Raw genomic sequence first — 20062 nt, forward strand, 5'->3', positions numbered from 1 at the left:
CCCAGATGAGCATAAAGTGAGCGATGGACATAAATGGAAGTTAGAAAAATCCAGCACAGATATCAAGAAGCTCCAAAATTAAACGTTTGTTATACCCCACCCCTAGTTAAAAACCAAAGTAATAGTCATTGAAATTGGCATGAGCACCCCGCTGTTCTCCTCAAACTATATGATGTGCTGTTCTTGCATAAAAATCTCCTTATGCTGCCACATGAGCATATTTTAAATTTTGGCAATGCACACTGTTGCTTTTGTGTCCACACAAATTTTAACCAGGCTCAACCCTACCATGCATGAGAAACGGTTAAAGCACAATGTGATGCTTAAAATCCAGCTGTACTATATCCAGAAGGAGGCATAGTTTAACATACACCTACATTTTAATTTTGAACAAATAGATTTATCATACAACGTATGTCTAATGAAACTACCAGATCCAAAGTTAAGCTATTGAAAACCATGTCATATCACCAGGGATAGCCCTCAATAATGGAATATGTCATGCCCGCCCACAAATTGAGCCTATCTGGCAAACTACAGCTTATATCCATTATCAATTTAAATAAATTACAACACATCACCCTGATGATGAAAAAAATATGCATCAGTTACTTTTCTCATTTACCATTTCTATGCATTATGAATTAAAATGACATTGCAGTGAATCACAATGAAAATGAAAACTGATGGCCCAAGGCATAGCGTTGTTACAAGCATAGAGCAAGGCATATTTAAATTATAGATAAATACTAATCATTGTATGTCTCTACATTGATAAGCCATTACCTCCTCGGTGCTCCATCGAGAAGCCTGCTGGCCGGCAATAAAGCCCACCAAGGCAGCATTACCACTGGGGGTGGTGGCATCAAAGGTAACACAGAATGGACACCCACTGGAGGATCCTGCCACTATTTCCCCAGAGAAGCCCTTCTCCCTCCAAAAAGCCTGTAGATAAACAGAGACAGTTGACAGCTCAATCATATATCCACAATCACAGAAGAAATTCTACAAATGTATTTGGCGACCCTAAGATCCACTTGTGGGTCGCAACCCGGGAATGGGAATTGGGAATGACTGCTGTAGATATTATAATTATAATATGTAAGTATAAGTACGCCCCTTGCCATAAACCTATACACTGCAAGAATGTAAAAAGCCAATTGAAATTGAGGGCAATTTGATTCCTTGAATTGCCTTATTCTGCCAGCATCCTTGACCAAGCCAATGAACACTAGTATTAGTTGTTAGTAAATTAGCAACTGTTACAATGTGAAATACAATAACGACATATAACGCATGTCAAAACAAATGCGCCAAGCATTTTTACATTAGTTTGCCAGATTGGTATCCCATCTGTACTGTGACTTTTACTTCTACAGTATGGCACGTTCATTGTGTGCTCTGGGTGTCAATAGATTTAACACAGAGCTACACAACGCAGCCGATGTGTGTTGCACTTAAACAGCAACTTGTTACTTACAGTAGATACATTATTCAGTAGATGGGATCATTCACTCTCCTAAACTGAATAGAAACCACACAATGCATGTACTTGAAGAGAATGAGAATGAGCAATCTGTTGACTGAATGCTGTGCATTTGATTTGCTTATATTATAGCTTTGCGGTGGGTGCATATAAGAATCAAAAGCAGTAGTGAATGTTGGGCTCCAGACTGAATAAAAAAGCATCAGAACCATTGTATTATATGGAAGTTAAATTTGTTTTATGTGAGGAATGTCCTTCACAAAATATACAGTGTCGTATAACTACAATATGAGGTACTAAACTACCATATACATACATGAGATCTGTATAAAAAAGGGCCAACATGAAGTGCAATGATGCATAAAAACATGGTATGTTGTATGTCAAAACAAAGTATATATTTTTATATATTTTACTTCATAGTTGGGTTGAATACATTTCATATGGGCAGATTTTATAATGTCAATGTCAATGTCAAGACCATGCTGTGGCACTTCCTAAGATAGCATGAGACCTATGACTGTAATACAAATATCTCATAAAATAATAAGTATTTGTCTCTCTTGCACATGCTATGTGGAGCCTACTGGCAATATTGCTGTCTCATGTAATAAGTAAGTGACTCTGATGAACCTGCAACCAACGCTTTGGGGCATTACAGGCTGTTTTGCGTGAGCATCAAACGACTTTTCACTTAGACAAGTTTTATTCATGCATATATTCATTTTGTGATGTGCACTGATGGTACAATATAGGGATGACTGTCAACAATCTTTGTATCACTTCTAACTAGTGTGTGCGCGTGCGTGCACTGTGCACTTGCACTCACCCAAGTACTGCTTTAAGAAGAACATTCTTGCATTTTACTTTACAATAAAAAAAATATTTGAAGTAGCAAAACCACTCTGAATCACATGAGATTTAGGACTCTATGCCGACAAACCATCCTTTTTGTTTCTTTCAAATTTTTTCCTCCCTCCTTTTTGTGCACTGGACATCTGTCCTAGGAGCACTGTGTGGGAGGCTAATTTGAGTAATCAACAAGCGTGAAGTATGATGGCGTACCTTCATCCTGCTCTAGACCTCAGGAGAATAGGAGAGGAAAGAGGCACGTCCTGACAATACAGATGCACAGCATGCTGGACAAGGTTGTTGTTCCGCAAACACACCCTCAGTTTTCTAGGCTCAGCTGCCTCAGCTACCTCCCTGCTCATAATTACGACATTGTTGGACCTTGTTCAGGTAGTCTTTTTACCTCAAGACAGGACACATGCTGCCATCTTTAGCCTGACCTGTCACCACATAACAATACACTGTTGAGAATGGAGGGTTTGCCTGCATGGTATGCACAAACAAGTTCCTTCAGGCTATAGAATTTGCTGATGTTCAGTTTTTTACATCGAGATTCAGTTGCTGTAGTTGTTGCCCTGACAAATTACCCAACATTGGGGAGCGTTGCCAGAGGTAAGTGAAGAGACATATGCGATGCCTAGCCTGAGGCTGCCTCTAAGGATTTGGATCCTGAGAGGGACAAGCTTCTAGGAATGTCCTCCACTGTGTAGAAGATAATCCATGGCAGGAATGCAGACTCAACTATTCCTGCTGAAAATGCAAGGTCCATTGACTGGCACAAGTGATGTGACAAGAGTGTTCCAGTGAACTGCTCAGTCAGCTCAGTGTTCTCTTGTATTACATCTTCTACTGGAAAGGTGTCTGCTGCCATCTGCTATCAAAGTGGCTAAGTGATTTTTCTGTGGTCCTGGGTTTTAGAGAGAGGTTGGTTTTTAACCACTCTCCTCTGAAATGTTTCAGACAGGAAGTAGCAGTGTCCTGTACTGAACTCACTCTTCGCCTCCCTTCAGTGGCCATTGCTGGTGGTTCCTTGATGTCCTTTTGAAAGGAGCTGTTTCTATACACGGTGCTCTTCCCTATCCAGCCGTTTTCAATCTAAACAGGAATGGTGCTTGCATTGATCTCAGCTAAAAGGATGAGTGAATTGCATTCCATTCCCATTCAGCTCTGAGTATACATCACTCAGGCCTTCACTAGGGCTGCCTCAGCTGAGGCACCCCAGCATCGCCTTCCTCTCTTTGAGGTGAACGGATGCAATGAGCACATAGAAGGCTCCGCGTGAACAGAAGCAGCGGATCGACAGCACAGAAATGACTGTCTATGGGAGGGAGCGTCCCCAACTGACATGATGTCGAGGCTTTCCTCCTCCTCCCTCATTCCTGTTGATGCTGTTACAAAGTTGATGTTGGAAATGTTGAAAATGTGAAAAGGTGTTTTGATCAAAACAAATTACATTTCTCAAGGAGCACATTCTCCTCTACTTCCCAACTCCCTGGCTCTTGATGATGTCTCTTTGAATTTGGTTTTAACCAACTATGATGCCTCATGGCTGCCCAGTGTCAAAGCACACTCCCACACTAGCCATCTCCACCCCACCTCCAGTAAAGGAGGCAGCGGGCTGGGGTGATCACATTAGTGTAAGCACCCAGGGCTGGTGGTATAGCGTTGTGTCCATTCATGTTTCCAGTCAGCTAGCTCAGTTTTACAATAGAAAGTCCTTTGCCCTTCGCTATTTTCTCTCTCGTTTTCCATTTTGCAATATGCGCCATCAAATAACGTTGTCTTCACGGTACATGTCCACAGCATAAAGCCGTCTACACATGATCAGCGGTAATATCGCTCTGCGCTGGCTGTGCCATTGTTTTCCTATGGGGAGTGCGGTGCGGCCCAACTAGGCGGAAGCGCTACCCAATTGGCGTGGAGCACTGCTCGATATCCCCACCGAGCGCTGCGCTCAAAGTTAAAATTATTTCAACAATGACCTCGGTTGCAGCTAACCTTTCAAAGCGCAACCAATGAGAACAGCAGCAACTGTTGTTGTTGCTTAGAAACAGTGAATGGTATTCCTTGTGCTCTTTTTGAGGGAGAGTTTTTCCCTGCTGCCTCTGCAAGTCTTTGTGCCCTACCTCGCAGTGAGTGAAGAGCAAATCTCTTCTCATGTGAAGGCAGCTTAAGTGCGTTGTGTGACAGTTATGATTGCACATCCATGCAAAAAACAGTGCGCTATCTGGAGGTCCACAGTCAAGTGCGCTTGAGACTTGATGAATTGTGGATTGAAGCTGGCATGCCAGAGTTCACAAGTATGCCCTTGGAAAGTGTGAGAGTCTACATGTTTGTGAAAGTCCAGATATTTGGATTCAACCTATACAAAGCCTCAGACAAGTCAGTGTCGGACACTTATTAAGCATAGTCATTTTGTGTCATCACTGACGGCTTCATTGTCTTGCAACTACGTCTTGTGCTCCATTATATATTTATATATAACAGCCTGTATGACTTTGCCTTCAGTCTGTTTCACCTGTGCATAATTACATCTGATAGTCTGCACCAGTTTTGATCAATATTTAAGTATTTAAGTCTTGGCTCAGGCTTAATTTCACCTAACCTTTATCACTGTTCAGTGCACTGGTCTGTAGTATCCTTCTGCTTCTGACTGTTCTCGGTTAAGTCTGCTTTGTGTTTTGCTTTTCCTTCCATAATTGCCTTCCCTGCCATATGTCAGGGGAATGTATACTCTCATCCACACTGTTAAATTTCACTCTCTACATTTTCACCATGCTATTTTATTGTGACAGTACTGCATGCTTCAGTCACGTGAGCCCCGTTCCCTGTTTTACACTTTGCAGAAAAAACATGTCATATTCATAACTATAGTTAACTGTAGTAAAAAGAAAACTCTTCAATCATATGAGACTAAAACTAAATGAAAAGGAGAGTAACAAGTAAACTATATTCTAGATCAGTGACCAATATGTTTATATACGTTTATCAGAATCCAAAAGCATCTTGGCAAGACACCAAGGCACAGATCTAAACACTAATGTAGACACATTTCATCTTTTAACAAGATGCACAAGCATTTTGTTAATTAATTTTGTGGTTGTAAAGTGCAAAATGGAAAATAAGAAATAAATCAAATTTCATTTGCTAGAAGCTCATCTGTACAAAGTGTTGAGATCCATAAAGAATGTTTGCCAATTTCGTTGAATGCTGTCTGCTACAGGCTTTCTGTTTTATGAACTAGGTAAACAAATACATATTTGAAAACGATTTCCCTCACTTCTGCTGATGCCACTGCTGGGAAGCAGTCTTGCATTTTACATGAAAGAATTGATTTCAAATGTGTTTCTGGTCCTGAATGGCAGTAGAGACTTGTGTGGGGATTATTCAAATGCAGGGGTCCCATTTCACCAAATGTGCTGCGTGAGACAATTTCTTCTCTCTTATTTTCACAAATTTCACTTACCAAAACAAATGGCGTAGTTGCAAACCATGTATGAGCATGTGAGAGCCCTGTTGGACTCACACGTTTATTTGCAAATTGCAAGTAACAATCAATTGTGAAGCATGTAAGCAGTGCTCGCAAATTGCTCTTTTGAAATGGGCCCCTGTGTTGCAACTGTAAAATTGAAAATTTGACAAGCATGTAGTGTAATTAAATGTTTTTTATTGACTGTACAAATGTTCCAAATGTTGTTTTGTTTTCTGTGTACCATGAATTGAAATAGCTTCACATAACACCTCTTTGTACGTGTGGCCAATATAATAACCCACCATAACCGACCTAGTCCATAAACTAAATCAGTTTTATTCTACATGGATGTGGCATCTATAACATTATTTAGTGATAAACCCCTTAGGGAAGAAAAATATGTAAAAGCTGCAACAACTGTTTAGAAGACAAAAAAAAGACTGTTTAAAAATTAATGTTTCTAATTTTGTATCTTCATAACATTATTCATGCAAACGTCTGTTCAGTTGTGATTTATCTTGTCTTACTCACCGTCTGGTAGGTAATTATGAATTTTATCATGTGGCCCACAGGCATGTTCTGGGTAAGGAATTCTCTCTGGCTGGGCAGGGCTGGCTGGTAGTGGATCTTTGCTGTGGGGAAAACAACAGTAGTACACCGTGAATCCCAAAAACAACGTGCTCCTTTCAGTTCCATTTAATCTCCCTTCCCTGTTGTCACCTGGTGTACTTTACAGTATACAGTATTTAACATGTAGGACAAATCTATGCTTTATTTTAGAGACAGAGTAATTAAGGGGAATAAAAATAAGTGAAGACAGATAGGGATGTCCAGCCCGTTGTCATTTCCAGGACGACAAGTACCGTCGCTTTGTCACGGCCATCGGCGTTCGATATCGCCGCACAAGGCACCCTTTAGTGCGGATATGCAACGAACCGGGCTTTCCATTAACTACAATGTAAACCCATCTGCGGCAACAGTAAAGTGCTGTGGTGACGTAGTTTAAAGGGTGAAAGAGACGCACAGTGCGGGCTGGAGGGGATGTGTCCAACAAACACAAGTCTTTCATCCAGGAGACCGCTGTTTACGTTTCACTTTCACATTACAATCAGCTGATTGTTCATGTCCCGTGTTAACAACGTCCAGTCACATTTTCACTTTACAAACGTAGTAATTTTAACTGAAAAAGTTGGATTGGTGCATCCCTAAACCTGACTAAGTGGTTTTGTTGCCTAATCTTAAGTGTTTTTTGTTTAATTCACAACATAAGCACGTGTTTACTGCGACTGAAAAGAGATGCTAAGTGGTCTGACAAAGCGTCAGTATGTGACGAGTTGGGATGAGAATGTGTTGGGATGTCACGCTGAGGAAATTTTCCCACCTTTACTAAACTTGTGACAACACCGGTGCTGCCGATTACGCCGGACATTTTACAAGAGAAGACGACGCTCAATATCTGTAGAGCGCTTACTTTGATCTTTACCGTCGGATGGCTGTGTGTCTGGCCTCTCCAGGTGGAGCTTTCCCTGTGGGGTCGCAGGTTTCTACCTGGCACCGCTGTGCCACGCACACCGGCTGTGAATGCTCCAACCTCCGCACTGCGATTGCTTCATTAAGGTTATGGTTCCTTTATAGCATTGGGTTTACATTCTGAAATCTTGCCAATTAGGCACTTTTGCTTTCCACTTCGACACCAAATCCTCCTCCATCGTCTTGTCTGTCAACTCTCTTGTCCCGTGTGTGTGAAATCTGACTCATGTTACTCTGTGCTTTGACTCCGTATGGAGCGGATATGTTAACCTTCAGTTTGTAGCGTCTGTCGTCCGATTATGTATTGATAACACAGCACTGTTAACCTACGTGAAAATGAAGTAAATGGATTTTATTTCTATTAAAAAAAAGAAATGTAATCGGTGTATGCCTGACCACCGCGGCAAGCCTAACAGATAGAGCTTATGAGCTGATCCCTATTGATCAGGATGTTTTTATCTTGAATCATTGACTATAGCATTAGTGGCCTCGCAAAAAAAATCCCCATGACCCGATACCACTCTGGCTGTAGCTGTGCTGCAGAGTACTAATCGCAGCACTTACATCTGTAAAAGCTCCATCTCACTGATGTGAGAGCAGTCAAGTAACTTCATCAGTACCGTTAGAGGTACTGTATGTCACGCATGCAGAGAAGCCAGACTGTTTCTGCACTCGCTCTGGCAAGTGAAGCGACGTCTGGCCAATAGCCAGGCTTTTAACGAATGAACCGGTGGAAGATGTGAAACATCATTTAGAAACTGTCAAGAGCCTGTCAGCAACCTCAAAAATAATGCCCTTAATGCTAAACAAAATTGATGAGCCCAAAGCCGTAAAATTGAAAAACAGTGACATGATAAGTGGCTCCAAAACTAATTTGACATGGTCACTTAGACGTTCAAATGACAGGACTGTACACATGACATAAGGCCTGTCAAGCTGTGTCATATCCATAAACCTACTTGTTTTGACACCAAAGCCATGTAAGTTGATAGCAGGAAATGCCTTCTACCTCATTATTTGTTAAATTGTTGATGGCTAACTGAGACGTATTCTGGCATCATATTCTTTTTAACACTAAAGGTGCATTGGAGCGACAACACTGTCATCCACTCTAACATGTACTAATCTGCTGTGACACTTTCGTGGAACTTCATCACAACTCAGCATCACAGTTAAATCAAGATGACGTGAATGAACAGGTTCAATGGGATGGCAGTTTATATAACTAAATAAATAAGATTAAGCAAACCAATCTGATACTATGTGCCCAACATGTGGCTAGCTGATGAATGGGGACAGCTTGCTGCTTGTAAACCGACATCACTGACAAAATAAGACTATTGTCATCCAGCAATTTCCAGACTTGTTTAAGGCTTTTACTTTACTTTTGAATGCGCAACAGGATAACCACTGAGGATTTCCTCTGTCAATAGAACGAACAAAAAGAAGCTCTTAAAAAATGACGAAATATCCTCAACTTCACAACAATCCATTGTTTGCTGTTGAGTTGGCATACCTTCTGCACACACAAACAGAACAAAAGGAGACAGACATGATTTTGTCTGATGGTGGTAAAATGGCAAAATTCTCCAAAAACCAAGCTTATCAGATGTTGATGCGGTCAGTAAGAGGGTAGCATATTCACAATTTTAGCCAGTGGCTCAAAAGGCCCACCACCAGTGCTTGAATAAGTGCCAGTACTCTCTTATTCACGTTGGCCTGTGTGTCGGCTTGTATCAGCAATCGCTTGTAACTTATTCCTATTTAATCATTATTTCTTTAAGCATGTTATACTGTGTCATAATCGGCTGTGGTTTTATTGATATTATTATACTTGGGCTATGCATCTTCTACATATTCTAACTGGATCATAATAGGGTTAAGGTGGTGTGTTTAAGTACCCATAGTATTAATATTTAGTGCTTTAAAGTGTCGGCCAAAAATTGCATTACAGAAATATGTATGAGGTCATTTAGTGTCATCATTACAAAGTCGGTCCACCAGAGAGTACTAACAAGTTTTATTTTTTTTATCTTTGATAACCAAATTTAAAGGATTCTTGACAAAAAAATTATTTTACAAAACAAATAACTCTCATACATTTTATAAATATCAATATCAGTATGCCTCCCTCAGGATTTTGATAGGCATGCTAATGCTGCAACAACTAAATCAAAGTTATTAATGTCCTTTGATAAATCTGTTACATTAGTCTGTTGACATCATTAGTCATCTTTTCCATCAGCAATTATTAATGACCTAGGCCAATATGCTTAATCAGCAGAAAAAAACACAACATGTTAATATTTTCCGTCTGTAATTCTTCAAATAGTTATGTTGACGTGTATAATTTATGTGGTCCTACCACTTGGACCTTGTTAGTATGCAGAGCTACACAAATCTTCACTCAGTTACAATCTCTCCATTAATTAATAGTTTTATTTAGCATCATATGAATAATCTCTGTGATATCATATCAGTCAGTATCCTTCAACCATTTGAGTCAAAGAATCTCTGCTTTATAATTTGACCAGTGGATGAATGAAATGTGCAAGTCAAAAGAGGACAGGGTTTATCCGTGGATACGGAGGAGCACAGCAAGTTTCCCCCTAAAGGATGCTCACACAATCCTCATCTGCGCCGTTCTCTGAACTGAAGTACTCTCGTTTGACAGTTTATCAGATTTTCTGCCTCATTCTGTCATCTTTTGGAAACAGCTGCAAGTTCAACGGCTTGTTATGGCTCCGGAGCAATCTGCACAACTGTTCCTGACCCTAAACACTCTGACTTTTAAGGACGCTGCTCCGGAGCTGATCCCCTCCCCCAGAGTGGTTTCCTTTCAGTCTTTTCATTGTCTCTCTGTCTTTCTTAATCTCACCTTCTCCTTTTAGAATACCCTGGCATTTGAAACCTCTCTCACCCCATTTTTTTTTGTGAATGCACGACTGGACAACGTTGCTCTTGCTTTCTCAATTTGCTGTGTCACCGACCTGTGTGTTGCATCCGTGCTAGCCTTCAGCAAAGGGGCTTTGAAATTTCCATTACTTTCTCACTCTGAACTTTTTACCAAAGCGTACTGGCACTTTCAGTGTCTTTGACTGTCAGAAGAATGAGGAAAAGTAAAACACGAAAAGCCACTCAAATCAGGACACAACATCAAAGGGATGATGTTTCAGAGATGCAGCTTCCGAATGGCAATTTATAAAGAGTGGTGCAAAGAAACTTTAAAAGGTATGAAAATAGCTGCAGCTAGCTAGAGCTGCAGTTTAGTCCATGGCTGTGCCTGCCTATGCTGTGAAATTGGATTGTCCCTTTCATCCTAAAATGCCAATAGAGCGCTGCACAGCATATGATGTAACAGCCTGTTGTGAAGGAGAAGAAAAAGAAGTAATTGCCTAGGTGTGTGGCTGAGAAAATGGTCATGTGAAAAGACAAAAAGCCTTCACAGCAGACAAAGATATAAGAACCTCTTATACCATAACTCAGGGCAGGTATCCATATAGAAGGTCAATTCAAAAGGATGAGGCAATAACGACAGATGGATACCAAAGAAGAAGAAGAAAAAAAGATATAGCTCTCACTATCATAAATCCGTAGGGCCATCAGAAATAGACAGCACTATTCACCAACCACTTAATCCAAATGTTAAAGATGGATTCCTGTATCTATGGGCACGTTACATCACAGATCTTTTTTATTGAATTATGTACGTAGCCCCTTGACACTTATTGAAATTGAAGGCTCGGTAAGAGCAGCAGACACCCTCCCCCATCTCTCCATACACACACACACTGCAGTTCCTACTTTACTTAATCATTTATGCTGTCGGTCTGGACAAAAATAGACTCAAGGAGGATTACCCTTTTGGTTAAAATTGCCCTCATTAGGAATTCATTTAACTGTGGTTTAACATTAGATAGCTCCTAAGAATAAATGGCCAACTAAATGTAGCCGGTGGACCACAAACAGAAGATGCATTTCATTTTGACTACTCATGTAAAGTCCCTGATAACAGTTTCATACTAAATGTGATGGAGTCCTACATGAACACACTATTATGCTGCCAGAGAGACACCGCTGTCAGTCAAACCACACCACACGCATTCCCTCGGTAGCAGTTCAGTTGTGTTTTTGAGTGTAAACTCTTATTCAGAATCGTTTATGATAGGGTCTCGTATCTCCTCATGTCTGTCTCATATTTTCCAGTAGAGAGCAATTTCTAAGGCTTGTTATAGTTTCCCTGCCTGTTCGCATAAAAAGGTGTATAAATGCCACGATAATGCGCAAGGTGTGTAATAAGTACGCCTTTCTTTATTTCAGAGTGTCATTTGTACGCCGTGTATCCTGTACTGACTGTAATGTAAAGAAATCCGCGCATAAATGCTACGGTAAGAGTTATTGACGTAGTATAAAAAGCGAGTAAGACCATTTTTTTAGGTGGATGGGGCCAATAACATCTGACTTTTAACCAGGAGTCCGGTGTTTTGTTTTGTAAGTTACGTTAGTGACGTTTGTCACATGTTTTTTATGGACGTTTGTGACGTGTTTTCACCTTGTGAATCTGTGTGTGTGAGTCATCATGGCAAAATGTGAACATGGAGACCCTTACTGTAGCGGAAACTAACATAGAAGTAGTTTTGAGAACGTTGCCAGTTGTTTATATTCCTGTCTGTGGACCGATTTTGTCATGGTCACCACCGTGCAAGGTGCAGTCACAAAACTTTACAGGTGTGTAGCTGAGAGCAAAATGAAGGTTGAGTTCGAACGTGGGTGGTTCCGAGGAAGGGCGCAGGAAGTAGGGGGGTACTTTGTGCCCCGGGTCCGATTTGGTGTTGTGGCAGATGTGAATGCAAGATGGTCTCTAGTTTATGTTTTTTGTACCTCAGTGCCTATGTCTCTGTGTGCAATGGTTTACCCGGCTGCAAGACAAATTTCCCCTCAGAGAGACAATAAAGTTAAAGTTCTTTTTAATAGTTGCTATCTAGACTCAAATTTTTAATAATAGTGTTTTTATGTTCTTAATAAGTAGAACTGTTAAACAGAAATGATAAGAAGCTTAAGAAGAGAGTATTGACCATGGTGTGTCCTTTTCAGATTTTAACATTTTCCATCGCTGAACAAAGCATTGCAAAGCCACATACACTATATTTGCCTGCTCATCAACCCTTGCTATATTCAGAAGAGATGCAAAATTAATTTCCACAGAGTTTAAATTCAGCAAGATAAAAATCACATTGCGTTAGTTATCTTCACAATCACTTCAGCTCCCACTTCATGTTTAATCCCTAAATGAGGCTCCATTAGTTTCATTCACAGCACAGCAGATACTGGCCTAGAATCCTGGCTCACAGTGTCACTTGACAAATGAATGCTAATGCACTACTTACCTGTTTTCTACTAGTGCAAACAAGCCTGTGGGCTAAAACGTGAGTGGCAGATGTAATAGTTTCCTCACCACTGCCCAAGCCTGCTGTCATTACGGCAGCTCTTCCTCTATGAGAAGATAAATGGCAACATCAGATATAGTGTTGCCTGGCTGCCTGAACTTTGGCTTCAGCCACTTAACAATAAATATCCTTGCACATGCCCACGCAGACACATATGTGCGCACGCAGCCAGGCAGACAGTTAGCATGCTCTGCCAGGAACGTCCAACTCGATAAAGAAAGACAGAAAAACACATTGAAACAAAATGTTAATTTAGTAACTGCAGAGCTGTCTCTGTAACTACTGCTGAATGTTAGACTGTACGCCTAATTGCATTATCCTCCAACTGCATGCTGTGAAAGCTTAATTAGGATTTTGAATATACAGGGGAACCTATTTACCAACTAACATATGCACATACTTCAACCACATCTTCAAGATTCAACACAACACATTCAGCCAAAATTCTCATTTCCAAGCTCATCCTTTTTCGTGCATAGCAGTCTCATATGGAGTGAAACGAAACAGTTCATAAATCATTGAGGTGAGTGAGAGAAGTGGTAACAAAAAGGAGAGAAGAAATCTGACGGGAGTCATTATAAAAGATGGATGGATGAATGGGGAGATAAATCCAGGAGCCAAGAACAGGACAAACGTGATATATTGGGGAACACACCGCTCATATCCAGCATTTGCGTTTGTGTGTGTGTGAATACAGTGATGGGTGTCTTTTGATGCCAAACACCTCTTGGACCCCAGAGATTATTCATGTCTTTGTTCATTCATCCATCTACCCGTTCATTGATCCAAAAGCAAGTGACTTGAGAATTGTTAGGAATATCAGAAACAAACATCTATGAAAGAAGTATCACATGTGAGAGGTTATGGATACTGTGAACATGCATTTTACACATCTACTGTCCAAGGGAGGAATCAACTAGAGTCACTGGCTGTATTCGAAATACCATAATATACTAATAGTACGTACTGATTTGGCCAAAATCAGCAGTACTACAAACAAAAGCAAAATCTACAGTATGCCAAAAATACCCGGATGTCATACTGATTTTGAAAACATCTCCAGAATGCATCGGACCAGTCTACCACGCCTACTGTATCCCACAATGCAAAGCGTTGGAACGGTACAGGCGGTCACAACAACAGCAGCACAAAACAGCTTGTTTTTTGTTTTGTTTTTACATTTTTCGTAGCTATTTAGTCACTAAATTGTCTTCTGAAAATTTTTGAGGCAAGAAATCAACTGTGTAGATTTTGAATATTGACAGTTTTACATTATAAGATGGCAAATTGAACATTTGCTTCAACGTTTTTGGAGTTTAGAAGCTCCACAAACTGCCGTGACAGCTAGCTAGCCCCTGCCGGGGTTGCTACCTCGCCATCCGGGCAGTCACGCTCACAGACCCCGCTATGAGCTGGCTGGTGCTCTCTCAAGAGACCGGTCTCGTAGACAAGAGGCTTTTATTTCCTTTTTGATGGATGGTTTGTTTAAATATCACGACATAAATGTCTATTATAAAATTAACAGGAACCTGTGATTATCTCCCTTTTTGGAGTTGAAAAGCTCCACAATCGCCCGCGGGCGTAGCTCGCTCGAGAGCTAGCCAGTCACGCTCACAGACAGCAGGCAGTGATGAAGGAAGAGGCAAGGGAAAGAGCAGCCTCTGACGGGTCAGAGAGAAACCTGCTGAGACGACATGACCCTTTCTGACATTACTGCAATATTTGTAGGGATATAATTCCACTATTTTGTTGCTGTAACTGAAAAAGAAATGTTGTCGAGCAATGTTTTATATTTACCATCTCCCCTCGTTGATGATCCTGATGATCCTGATCCTAAACCATGCAGTATCTTATAAAGTAAACATTAATCACAAAAAACTAATTGAAGTTGTATTTTTCGATAATACTGCAATAGTGGTATGAGTTTGTTGTTTTGTCCAGTGCTTTAAAAGCTTGTTTAAAAGCTAAATCCTGGCCTAGCTTACTACAAAATAAATTGCTTTAACTGTTTAACTGCGTTCCTCAGTAGTATGCAGTATGTACTGTATACTGCACACTATATTCCTCAGCAGTAAACCTACTCAGGTTTACCCACTTCTGGAAAATGAAACATGTCACACAGATAACTTCAAGTTGAAATCCTCCCTTTAATTTTTCCCTGACTCCTTTTGGGAGACGTGACGTCTCAATCACTGGCCTGACTTTGGCTATTGAAAGTCCCTGTCAATCTCCCCACACTGATTTAAGGCCAAAGCGTGGCACTGTGGCATCCGAGCCAGAGCAATCCATGCTGCATAATTCAACACTGCTCCCAAACCTGTCTCATTAAGTATCCTGGCCATGGTCCACGGCTATGAGTATGGGACTTTGAGTGACAGATCTGTTGCCAGCTTAGTACAAGCATGCACAGACCCAGTGTAAGCCCCAACTTCAGATTCCACTTCGGCCCCTCCCAAACCTGGCGAAAACTAGCCCCGGCTCCAGCCTCAGCATCAACTAGCACAACTCCACTTTCAGTACTATGTGTGTCCTACATGTGACAAGTGCAGCCAAGCTGCAAACGTTAAATCAACTCTAAGTCACCACTATTTTACCCTGCAGTTGATAGTAAGTTGGAATGCAGGATTTCTATTTTCTGAGCAGGAAAAAAAGGAGAAAAAAGTGGATTCCTTTCAGGGGTTGGGTATGTTTTCTCAAACTCACACAACTGGCACAACATAATGTCAAATGCACACGACTGGCCACACATGCAAGAGTAAACATATATTTGCCATAATGTATGCTGTTAATTAAACACGAACTTGAAGTTTGTCTTTGGACATACGTTAGTTAGCAATACTGTACTTTGTAGCTCGATTGGTCGGTAATGACGCGTTTGTCACTTTCAACTTCCCACCGCCAACCATAACGAATGTCACATTAGCCCCCAGTTAAAGTTTGGGACTTTACTCTCGCTCTGATTCGAAATCCAATCCAGGCAACTCCTCAGACCATAGCCAGACCTCGGACAGAATTTACTTCAACCGAAGAGGCTGCCACACCCCCGAGCCAAAAAGATTTGGGAAAATCGAAGATTTATCTGCGTGGCTGCACAGTTTGCCACATTTGACTGACGTAGTGACAGAGGAGGATATTTGCCTTCTGCATCAGTGAGAATTTCATTTAGCGAGTCGACAGAGGTGGGAGACGCACACTGACCTGCCAAATGAGGGGGGCAGGTGATGATCACAGCTCTGCACAAGAAGGTGTCGGTGGTGGTCGTCACCCTGGCCCACTCAGCATCCTGTTGAAACACATAAACAGCTTTATTTGATAAGCAAGCTGCACAGATTTGTTAGTACATTACATCCGCTCTGTTGTGGTGGAGCTATTTATAAGTGGGATTTGCTGACGGATTTTGGACACAGTTTATTTCAAACGCAGTATGCACAAATTGTATTTAACTTAATTTATATAACCATATATAATATTTTTAAAGCCTGACAACAGAACCATGGGGAGGTGCAGATGTCTAGTTTTCTCTCAGAACACTTGAATTACAATATGCTGAAAAGTTATTGCCCAATGATGCCAAAAAAATTCTGCCTACTGCAGGTTTAAGGTACATTTTGAAAAGATAAAAATGTGTGATTAATTGCGATTAACTATGGACAATCATGCAATTAATCACAATTAAATATTTTAATCAATTTACAGCTCTAGTTTTTTATGGATGTCAATTCTGACAATATGCTAAGAGAAGGAGATATTGTAGTAATTTATGCAAATGACATGGCTTAAAAGGTGGTTAAATGACATTGCGACGGCGAGAGTTTCTACTGTATGTCAGCGGGTTTTTGAATCACTGCAGAGCTCTTATGTGCTGGCTCCCTTGGTCTCACATGCACTTAACTTAAGCCTCTGGTGATAATTAAAACTCACCCACCACCAAACGTCACTGTGCAACATAGAAGGCTCTTATCCTCCAAGTCTGTAAAACAGCTGGATATTTTCGGATGCTGAAAATTAGGAATTACATTTACTGCATGAGTAACTTTATGATTATTAAAAAATATATTTGTATTCACAAGGCATTAAAACAGTAAAGTCTTAGGAGTTCATATTGTCAAGCACCACTGTAACAACCTTCTGCTCTTTAGAGCAGAGATTGATGTTTTTTTCAAATTAAAAGGTGTCCTAGCTTCCAGAATTTGGACAAGCTTCCCTCAAAGTCTAGAGGAAGCCAAAATAGAGATTTTATATTTTTTGATTTGTATGTGCATGACGCAATTGCCTCGCGGCAAGAAGGTCCTGGGTGTGAAGCCCACCGGGCCCGACTGTGTGAAGTTTGCATGCGCTCCCTGCGCCTGTGTGGGTTTCCTCTGGGTGCTCTGGTTCAGCTTAGGTGAACTGGAAACTCTAAATTGCCTGTAGCTGTGAATGTGAGCGTGAGTGTGTTTCTCTGTCAATATGTGTTAGCCCTGTGACAGACTTGGAAAATGTCAAGGGTGTGCCCTGCCTGTCACCCAATGCATTCTGGGACCCGCTATAACCCCCTGTGATCCTACACATATACTCTTAATTTTCTCCATTCTTGTTCGTATTATTACAATAATGTACTTGGGAGTAGGACTGCAGTTAGTGATTATTTTCAATATTGATTAATTTGATAATTCTTTCAGGTAATTGATTAATCCATAAAACTATTTAGTGTGTAGGGCTGCAACAAAAAAATTGTTTCATTATTGATTAATCTGTCAATTACTTTTGTGACTAATTGTTTAATCGTAATCCCAATTTCCGAGAACACAAGGTGCCCTCTTGAAATAGCTTATTTTGTCCAACCAACAGTCTAAAATCTAAAGATATCAACTTTACTCACTGAAAACCAGCAGAAATTCCAATTTGAAAGGCTAGAACCTAATGTTTTTGTGTCATTTCAGCTCTAATAAAGTCTCAGAAAATATAATACTCACAACGCAGGGTCACAACTTCAATGATCTTATTTTGTCCACAGCCAAAATATAGTAAAGTGACCGAGGTTAAACCATAAAAGCACCAAATACTGTCTTTTAAGGGGCTGCAACCAGTTAATTCTTGGCATTTTTGCTTGATGAATGACATAAAAGACAAATTGCTTATCGAAGTTGGAGCATATTAGGAAATGAGGTCTCCTAACTGATTGGTATTCAATTTAGTATTCTATAGTTTAAAATCCAATAATCACATTTGGTATTTTATCATCCAGTTATCAAAATTCAATATTCTATGTTTCTAACAAGCAATAAATACATATCCAGTAGAAATAAGCAATATATTGAGGTAAAACTCTACACTTAAGGGTGCATGGAGCCTTCTTGGTCCCTCAGCTGTGGATAAAGAAGACAGTCAGGCGGAACAGACCATGCCTCACAGGAGACGGCCTGTTTCCCCACTGAGGAGGCTGTTATCTCTGTGTCGCGCCTCATCAAACCCTGAGTGAGCTGTTACTGTACTCTACCTGCCATATGGCCGTCACAGCAGAACCCAGCCGGACATTCTTCCACCCAACACGTTCTGCCAGACACTGCGAAAGCTGTTGGGTGCCTCCCTGTGGAGAGACAGATACTGCACTTCAGATCCATTGATACCCTGAGTGGGCACAGAGCTTGAAGTTAACGGGTTTCTTCACCCAAATCATAAAATCACAAACCCCTGGTGGTGTCTAGCCAGCCATGCAGATAATTGTGTTATATATGGCAATTTTTATGGATCTGCCGCTGACACTTCTGCTGACACCCCAATGCAATAAAACCTTTTGTTTGTGGTGCTCAAGGCTACATTTAAAAAAAACTCATCAGAAATGTCTCTTTCTGGAGACAATGTCCTGGTTATTCTGCATAAGCCAAATATTTAACAGGACAAAATAGAAGCCGAATGTAAGCTTGAAGGTAAAGTATGAAGGACAAATACACATAAAGAGTACTGACTTTAATCTAAAATTCCAGATCAAAATGATTTTAAAACATTTTGTGGCGTAAAACAATATTTGTAGAGGTGAGTTGTACCGGTTAGCCTCGACTCTTTTATGATCTACAGCTGATAAGATTCCACACATTTGATGCTGCTTTTACTGCTCTGAGGTGTTGCTATGCTCACGGTGCTACTCGTAATAATTCCTTCAGAATATAGGTGAAATGTCATAAGAAAATTGCTTCAGAGGAAAACAATGGAGGAAATGCTAATACACAAGTTTGGAACTAGAAAAGCATTGTTTTTGGCCTTTAGCCCTTTTACACTCCACCACTCTGAGGACAGAGAATGTTTAGAAGCAATAGATCAAAAACAGAATGGTATGGACCCATAACTTGCTGAGGGAGCTCATAGAAAATAGGAAAATCCAATAAACAACCACAACTCCAGTGTTTAAACAGTGCCAATCGATGACGCGTCTAGGACAAAGAAAGGCAGTGTGTTTGTTGGGTCTAGTGGAGAGAAGAAATCCAATGGGGTCTCCAGTTTTGAAAAAGCACTCAAGTTAACAATATGCAGTCTAGAGAAGGATATTAGCTGTTTACCTTTATCTTGAACTCTTGAGCAGAACCTGGAGTGCTCTCCAACAGTGTCAGTATCCCTCCAGCTGCTGCAGCATACATGAGGAAGAATAGGAAGGACATCTGGGATGGCTCGATGCCAAAGACGGACCTGCTACACACACCCATCTCCTCTTTTAGTTCTGGCAGAAAGGAATGAATGATTACATACTGTAGCTCTCATACATGCAGTAATTACTGTATATGCATTCCAATACATTGACAGTGTCCTGCCAAGTTGTAAACCATTAAATAGCTAACGACTATACAGTGTAGGGCTGGGGAAAAAAATCGTTTCACCTTTGTATCGAATTTCTTTCTTTCTTTTTTTTACGATTTTGAAATTGATTCTTTAATGCCAGAATTGATATATTTAATTAATGTGTGTCTATGCGGAGGTAGAAAGAAGTTACCGCTTTTATTGTTGTCTGAGTAACATGACGTCGTTAATCCGTTCCGTATCCGTCAACCAAAACAAACTGCAGCCAACAGCAACTAGCCAAAACTAGAGAGTAGAAAATGTCCATGTGGATATAACCTGTATGCCTCACAGTGTGGAAGTGACTGGGATCATTCTTTTATGTGTTAGCCTCGACTTAAACATTGCTTTCCTAACTTTGTGAAACAAAACGTAACAAATACATACATAGATATACATTTGCTGAATTGTATTAAAATAATAAATCGTACATCAGCAACTTACAATTACAATTCAAACGTACAC

General features: G+C 40.6%; 2 protein-coding genes across 2 annotated transcripts in view; one reads left to right on the forward strand and one right to left on the reverse strand.

The window, feature by feature from the left end:
* The window catches only part of vsig8a (V-set and immunoglobulin domain containing 8a), a 66709-nt gene that overhangs the window by 21925 nt on the left and 24722 nt on the right, over positions 1–20062 (forward strand). The window lies entirely within an intron of this gene.
* si:ch211-127i16.2 (probable flavin-containing monoamine oxidase A) overlaps positions 1–20062 on the reverse strand; it is a 37928-nt gene that overhangs the window by 14932 nt on the left and 2934 nt on the right. The window contains exons 5-9 of the mRNA XM_037753464.1: positions 19324–19481; positions 18267–18356; positions 15986–16070; positions 6342–6442; positions 787–945 (exon numbers count right to left, since the gene is read on the reverse strand). Of these exons, the coding sequence (XP_037609392.1) occupies positions 787–945; positions 6342–6442; positions 15986–16070; positions 18267–18356; positions 19324–19481 (593 nt within the window). The remainder of the gene's footprint in view (positions 1–786; positions 946–6341; positions 6443–15985; positions 16071–18266; positions 18357–19323; positions 19482–20062) is intronic.

Source organism: Sebastes umbrosus, chromosome 19 (assembly GCF_015220745.1).
Source record: "Sebastes umbrosus isolate fSebUmb1 chromosome 19, fSebUmb1.pri, whole genome shotgun sequence".
Taxonomy (NCBI): Eukaryota; Metazoa; Chordata; class Actinopteri; order Perciformes; family Sebastidae; genus Sebastes; species Sebastes umbrosus.